This window comes from Chanos chanos, chromosome 9 (assembly GCF_902362185.1).
Source record: "Chanos chanos chromosome 9, fChaCha1.1, whole genome shotgun sequence".
Classification (NCBI taxonomy): domain Eukaryota; kingdom Metazoa; phylum Chordata; class Actinopteri; order Gonorynchiformes; family Chanidae; genus Chanos; species Chanos chanos.
Window position 1 is genome coordinate 11,353,661 of NC_044503.1, and position 7,629 is coordinate 11,361,289.

General features: G+C 39.8%; 1 protein-coding gene across 1 annotated transcript; it reads left to right on the forward strand.

The window, feature by feature from the left end:
* The first annotated feature begins 224 nt into the window (after positions 1-224).
* Positions 225-6,997, forward strand: LOC115821249 (proteolipid protein 2-like). Its single transcript, XM_030785026.1, has 5 exons — positions 225-596; positions 5,028-5,183; positions 5,317-5,415; positions 5,617-5,713; positions 5,923-6,997. Exons 1-5 carry the CDS (start codon positions 501-503, stop codon positions 5,934-5,936), a joined length of 462 nt encoding a protein of 153 aa, XP_030640886.1. The 5' UTR covers positions 225-500; the 3' UTR covers positions 5,937-6,997.
* Positions 6,998-7,629: the final 632 nt, after the last annotated feature.

Sequence of the window (7,629 nt, forward strand, 5' to 3'; positions counted from 1 at the left end):
TTCGAAGTTTGATACACTAACCTCACATCACAGACACTGTTTTTTTTTTCTCGCGCAGTAGCGCAGAATACTCCAGATGTGACTAGTCAATTTTGGAGGTTCCAGTAACAGGTTGAGAATAACTGACCACAACCCCTCCCCTTCTGCACTCATTCACTCTCAAGAGAAGTCTGGAAGCCAACGCCCCGCTCTCCCAGTATTTCCTTTCAATGTGAGGCCAGTTCGCCGCAAATTTAATCTTGGTTAGAGAGAAGTCAGACACTGACAACCGCTTCTGTTTTTTCGCTTTCGGTTGGAGCTTCTACGGTGATATCTTGAAACTTATTAAGATCGCTGCTCTCACTTCTCAGACTTTTGTTCGACGTTGTAAACTGCGTCCCTGTAAAAAAAACCTTTAATAAATATTTTAATAAATATTTTAAAGTTATCAACCAGTTTTAGTGCGCTACATTTGTAAAAGAGGGCAAAATACACGCCGTTGAAAGTGGAAAGACTGCAGAATGGCAGACACAGAGACAACTCCTGCAGCCAACTGCATGGCGAGGTTGAAGAGTTACGTGCGGACTCGAAAAGGGACTATTCTCGCTGCAGAAATAGTAAGTCACTCAACTGCCTCTCGGGGACACAAGGTGCAACTTCAGCAAATACAAGACTATGCCAATAACAATCCTAATGTTTCAAAAACCTTAAGTTTTTTTTTTCACTCCGGTGAAAGTATTATCTCCGCTCTATGCAGAATTTGTACTTATTTTATGGTCTCGGTATGTTGGCTTGGCCTTTCTATAGCGTATTAATTGTAGTCGTAGATACAGCGAGGCTGCCTCAAAACACTATCAGTGAGGCCTGTAAAAGTAACGAAAGCAAAGAGAATAAGAATGACAGGTCTTTCCTTGTCTACTTAGAGACTCTAGCGTAAAGGGCACTGCCAAATGCTTCTCCTTAATAAGGAAAAACCAGTTGAGAAATCAGATCAGCCCAAACAATATTCATTAAAGCTAGCTTGGTTTTTTCAGAAACTGGAGAGTCACATTCCAATAATGAATGAGATCGAAATGGGAATGAAAGATGAAATGATTTACTGTGCTATGTGGAGGTAGTCTGTGCCAGTGTTTTGTTTGGTGATGTAACTTGCATGGTGGTTAACTAAACCTATGTATTATTTCTTCTTCTTGTTTACAGTAGAATACAAAGTCCTCCACACAATTACAACACTGTTTATCTGAAAGCGTTAAACTGATGGAAAACGTAATCATTTGAGTATTTTCATTTTAAACTTATATTTTTTAAATGAAGTAGCAGTTAAGAACACCACACTACCAGTGTATGGTTCTGCGAGGATGTGGGCAAGGAATGTTTACCATGTGGTCTGCCTGGCGCATTAGGAGACAGGGGTCAGACTTAGGGTCAGGCAGTTTGAGTGCCATTTTAAAAAGAAGACAGCACTAAACCCAAGTGTGCCAACAAAAATGATTCACTCTTCCTGTGAAGGTCTGTATTTCTGAATATAAGCAGTGTTCAATAAATTGCCTTTTTAAATGAAAGATGAAGTATGCAGTGCACATTTATTAGGCTTTTATTCATTTTTTGCCTTATACACCTTTGCTGTAGAGCATTATGAATGTGCTTATGCGCTTATACATCTTATTTTAGCATTCAGAGTAAGCTTTTGTGATTGGAACCATATTAAGGATGTTACCATTCACTAGCTCTGCTGCTTTCTTATAACCCTTAGACCATCGACTGTGAAATGTTAAAAAAACCTCGGAGATGCAGATCTCACTGGGTGTTTGTACATTCGTCTGGTTGCTTTTAATGCATGAATACCTCTACTAAACAAGTCTGAAAGGAAAAGACGGCGAAAGAATGTCACCACCAGTGACCTCTTATCTAAGCCGTCTTGAGATGATTGAGGAAATGCATGTTCTGTTTTTGTTGTAAACGCCTCTCATTTTTTTCCTTCTTTTAGACACATGCTTTTAGTCGTTATATCCTGTATGTATCAGAAAAGCCACGAAGACACTGTCTGGTAAAACTTCTGGGACTTAAAGAGCACACACACACACACACCAAGATGGGTGCAGCTTAGCTGTGTGACACACCCGAAGTCTAAAAATGCAAGGCAGGGATTTTTTTTTTCTTGTTTTTTTTTTTTTTTTTTTTTTTAAAGGAGCATACATATATGGTCAGCTCTAAATCAACTTAACTTTTCATAGTTTTTCTCCAGCTAACATCAGAATATGTGTTCAATTATTGTAGTACTACTCAGCTGTTTGTTAATTTGAGGGTGTGAGTTTGTGTGTGTGGGGGTGTGTGTAGACATGCTTTTTGTTGGATATCATAGCTTGTGCAATTGTCGTGTGCATGTTTGAGTGTGAAACGGTTTTAGAACTGCTGTGTATACTTTATTGTTTGGTCGTCCTTTGACTGTTCACATATGCATGCCATACATGTGTCAAAAATATTTGTGTGGGCTGATCTTGATGGACTTTTGTTTCTATCCATTTGAAATCTGTGGTTGTGAGAACTAGTTTTGTCTCCTTTGGTGTGTACACGTGTGTGTGTGTGTGTGTGTGTGTGTGTGTTTGCGTGCTTGCATGCGTGTGTGTGCTTGTTTGTTTCTCCAGTCAGGAGAACACGTTGATTCTTCAGTAGTGGGTGTCCACTGAGAGGCTGGGCTTTAGATTGAATAGTGGCTCATTGTGTGGGTCCTTGAGTGAGCCAGCCTTCTTCCTCACAGAGTCAGTTTGTGCCAGTCACTTGGCCGCATAAAGACTTGATACATGTGTTTGCTGGGGAGGTGTGACCAGTTGCATCATTCGTTCCTTCTGCCCCACCTACAGGGTGATGGTGGGGGCATCAAGAGTAGCCAAAACCCACTGACTTTTTCAGTGGGTTAGCAGAACAGGAAATCATCAAGTAAAGGGAGTTTATGACCTGTTCATCTGATATACTGCCCCCCCCCCCCCCTCTTTTCCTGTGTCTTTAGAGTAACGCTGATTTTGTGAGAGCACAAAAAGTGTCTTTATAGCGTAGAAACCTGCTCATAACTTTGCATGCCACGGTGTGCGAGAAAATGGGAGGATTTTTCATTTACTGTGGTTGGTAGTGCCTGTCAAATGCGTTAGCCATATGGTGGGGGTTGAGTTGTTGAGTCAACAAGACTAAATTTAACATGCTCCTGTCATTTATAACCGAACCACATGCTGGAGTTACCTCAAATGGAAAGAGTTGATAAGACTTCTTACTTTTTTTCAACTTTCATTTTTCCTGCTGACAACCCTTGTGGAAAGAATGCCTTTTTGAATCAGCCGTGGCTGGAGCCAGTTCATAAACTGAGAATGAAAGCAGTGTGTGGGACAAGTAAAATCCCTGGTGAGCTAAGGATTATGTTGATTGTTTTTCCACTGAACCTCAGTCCTGACTGACTTATGTAGTACTGTCATGTGTGGTATGTATAGTGTGTCTGTGTTTTTTTGGAAGACACACCGGTGTGATATTGAGGTTAATAGTAAAGCCCAAGGGGTCCGTTGTCCTTGTTGGCCCTTGGAGTCCAATGACCATGGGACAGCAAAGTGCCAAAATAAACATATTAGTTTTAGTCATTCCCTCTCCGTAAACACTACCATGACACAAATGTTCCTTTCTTCACCCTTAACCAGCTGCCCTTCGAACATTACACTGCTGATGAAAGCACAAGAGCCCTGTGCTGTGCTTGCAAGCACAGGCCTCATGTGTTTAGAGTCTAACATGTATACAAATCCTTATACAACATGTTTAGACTGTAGACATATACTGTCACGCCAGTGACTTGTTTTTTTTTTTTTTGTTTTTTTTTTAACTCAAGACATTATTTGAGGAAGTCGTCAGAAGAATGTTTTACAAATGGATAGTACATCTTTGTTTATTTCTTTATGACATAAGATAATGAGCAGATACACGCAATACAGTGTTCTGAAAAGTAACTGGCTGTGTCGCTGATATGACTCAACACCTGACAAGGTGCACTATTGCAAGGTTTAATAGGCATAGAGAGCCCATGATCATAGAGAGTGACTCACAGGAGCTGAATAGCAATGTGTCATAGTCAAAGCCTTACCAACCCCTGTAACTCTAAAGACACTTTGTGCAATAAGGAGAGTTAAGTCTATTTAACTACGCTGATAAAGTGTCCAAGGTAAATAGTGTTCAAATGTGAGAGGTGTGTTCACCTGTTGCTCCCTGTTATGAAGTAATTTCATGCTGAGTTGTATCTTGTACAAATAAATAGACAGACACTCTGTATTATACTCTTGGTGTTGTGCTTTAATTCAGATGGGAGGTTGAAGCGAAGCCTTGCATGTTTACACTATATTTCAGCATTCAACTGTGCTTTTGATCTCCCACTTCATTTTAAATGCATTTAATTAAAGTACAAAACATACACACAATAAGTTTATACAGTTACAATCTGAGCTGAGTCAAACGTTGGTATCCTGCTCATAGTGACCATCCAAACGAAATCAAGACCACCGTGTCAAAAAACCATAAATGGGCCTCCAACCACCTCCCCCCACACGAGACAGCTACACAGTGCAACTGTGTGGAATGCGGCATGATTAAAACAGCACCATGTGTGTGCTCTTGTGGCAACAGCATATGCTTGGCTAATTTAAAAAAAAAAAAAAAAGAAAAGTTGAAATGGCCTAACAGACTCCTCCAAGGGAAATGAGGAATTTAGCAGCCAGTTGTTAACTGACACCTCTTTAGAACAGATGGGCTATCTGACAGCAGTCTAGGGTCAAGCTGTTGTAGCTTTGTAGATCTCTCCACAAATGAATGTTTAGCTAAAGTGTACCAGTTAATGCACTACTGCTGGAGGAGGGGGGTGGGGGGCTGGTTTGGGGAACTGGAGTGATTTAGAAAAATCAGTGTTACCTGTGTTGTGATGAGTTGTGTGAGGTGATACTGTCTGTTTGCTACATCTTGCCTAATTTTAGCAACTTTCTTTTTTCCTTCTTCTCTGTTCTGTCTCTGCCGTGAATTATCAGCTCATCAGCCTCATCATTCTCATCTGCTATGCGGCATCACTGTATGGAGGCTACTCGGCAGTGGCTATCTGCGAGATGGTCTTCGCCATTATCTTCTTCGTCGTGTTCATGAACGAGCTCGACAAGCAATTCCAGGTCGTCAACTGGATTTGGAGTGTAAGTAAAACTGACTCTTGCTTGGAACATACACACACATACTCTCACACTTTTACACGCTATTTTGGGTCAAACAAAAAGAACAGTAGACACACACACACACGTGCTCGCATTTACTGTCGCTCCCCATCAGGACCTGATCCGTGCCGGTATTGGTGCAGTTCTGTACCTCATCACTTCTCTGATCTGTGTTATTGGTGGAGCAGGGGACGGTGCTCGCATTGCTGGTGGGGTGAGTTAAAATCAAACACACCCTTCAAACAGAGACCATCGCACAATTATACAGCACCTTGTTCACAACATAATAATGTCAAGAGTAAGGTCAACCATTGACTCAACAGTAGACTGACAACTTCTTGCATAGGCAGAATAACACTTCAGTGTTGGGATAGCATTTGATTTCTGTATTCATTACTCTCTTACTATTGATTAGGTGTTTGGCTTGCTGGCTGGGATCCTGTTTGCATACGATACTTACACTATCTACTTGGACATTAAGAGCAGTAGACAGCACACTGCAGCCCCTACAGGTAAAGCAAACACGCACAGGGCCAGTGTACAGAAATGTTTAATATTCTGCTTCTTCGTTTGTTAATGTTTTTTTTATAACTTGTCAAAATGCATGCCTGACTTAAAGATATGGTATAAACATGAAAATATTTCCAGGGAAACACTGGTCACAGAAATAGAAATGTATGATTTTCATCCATTGTTTTTTCTTTCATTTGTTTTTGTTCAGATGACAGAGTGTGATGCTGGTGACACTCCACAGACTCCATCAACACTCCATGATGAGAAGCACAACAAAAACACGTCACAAAGAGACAACTCCGTTGGGACATGAAGTGAAGATCAGTTGGTTATATTGTTTAAGGGACTGGTGTAAATTAAGGGATCAGTGAGACAAAGACTGAGGCCTTCTTGGTAAAATGCGGTATATTCCATGACACCTGCTAATACACTACTGAGAAGTTATAGGGACAGACAGATTGAATGTTGGCAAGTTGTGGACAGATGTCATTTGGTGGTTTGACCTGCTTTTTTTTTTGCATTGTTGTGACATTTCTGTTGTATAGAGCAGTGATCCTCAACTCCAGTCCTGGGAACCCACTGCACATCTTTGTTCTAACTATTCATTATCACAGTTAATTGAGCTAATCAAGGGCTTGATGATTAATTGATCAGTGGAATCTGGGTGTGTCAGTCCTGAGTTAAAACAAAAACGTGCAGGACAGTTGGCCCCCAGGACTGGGGTTGAGAATCACTGTTATAGAGGGACACTCTAGCACTGCCTTTTAGTAGTAGAAGATAAGAAAGTCTTGAAAAAGGATAAGGCTCCCATTTTTATCTGTAAAAATAAAATACCAAAAAAAAAGGGAAAGAAAGAATGAACCTCATTAAATGTGTGTAGGGATACTGTAAAGAAATTTCAAACCCCTTTGGTAAGTCCAAATGTGTGGTCCTGAAAAGTAAGGGAAAGATAAAAATGTTATTCTAAGCTGGTGCTATAGCAGATTTTTGGTAAAATAGTTAGACATTGTTTTGGTTGCATGGTCCGTTTCAATGGTAAAACTCAGGCATAATAGGCAGTTTTAACTGAATTAATGTTTGACGGTTAGTTTTTTGACTTTATACTTTACAGCTACAGTACCATGAGGAGATGGCTTAATTAGTTATTTAAACCATAAAATATGTTAAAGCTCTGTTACCATAGTAACCCATTACCTCAGAAGACATTCTGCTAACCTAAGCTTGGTGTGGAACCAATAACTTTGCTGTTTTAGGTCTTGCATTGAGATAGGATGGTGATGGCTTAGCCATAACAATGAACCAGAATTTATTCTAATTTTTTTTTTTAATATCTGAATCATTGAAATTAATCCCGTAATCATGTGGCATTCTTTCCTTGAGTCTCTTCTTTGATAATGAAAGATCTGCAAGAATAAACAAGTAATTTTGAAGAACCACCTACTTGAAATTTTAATCATGATGCCTAAATCCACACAGTACATTCATATTTTTGACTGACAGAAGAAACATACAAGTTATGGTACAATTTACACATTCAGGAAAAGCCCCAAGCTTTCATATATGATAAGTCCATTTTGGGAGCAAGTACACCATGGACACTCGACTATGAAACCTTGTATTAAAACCCAACAATAATATATTTCAAGGAATATTTTATTTTATTCTAATCTTCTAAAATTATGAAGTTGGGAACAGGTAGTCGATCAGCTACAGTGTATCAGTACTGCAACATTGTCAAATTTCTTTGTAGGTCTCAATGCCATTCTATACCATTTTGCCCCAAAATCCTGTTTTTTCTCCTGTTTACCTTATCCATGAATTATTTGTGTCTTGAAATGAGACCTCGGTCCTGTCACTTTTGTCCCCTCATTAGCTATTTTGCTGAAATAATCTATAGAAATGTTATTTTTTGTCA

What these genes read in the sequence shown, in the direction of transcription:
- LOC115821249 (XM_030785026.1), top strand. Translation starts at nt 501, where the DNA reads ATGGCAGACACAGAGACAACTCCTGCAGCCAACTGCATGGCGAGGTTG. An exon ending in TCGTCAACTGGATTTGGAGT is followed by an intron (nt 5,184 to 5,316) that starts GTAAGTAAAACT and finishes GCTCCCCATCAG; the next exon opens with GACCTGATCCGTGCCGGTAT. An exon ending in GTGCTCGCATTGCTGGTGGG is followed by an intron (nt 5,416 to 5,616) that starts GTGAGTTAAAAT and finishes ACTATTGATTAG; the next exon opens with GTGTTTGGCTTGCTGGCTGG.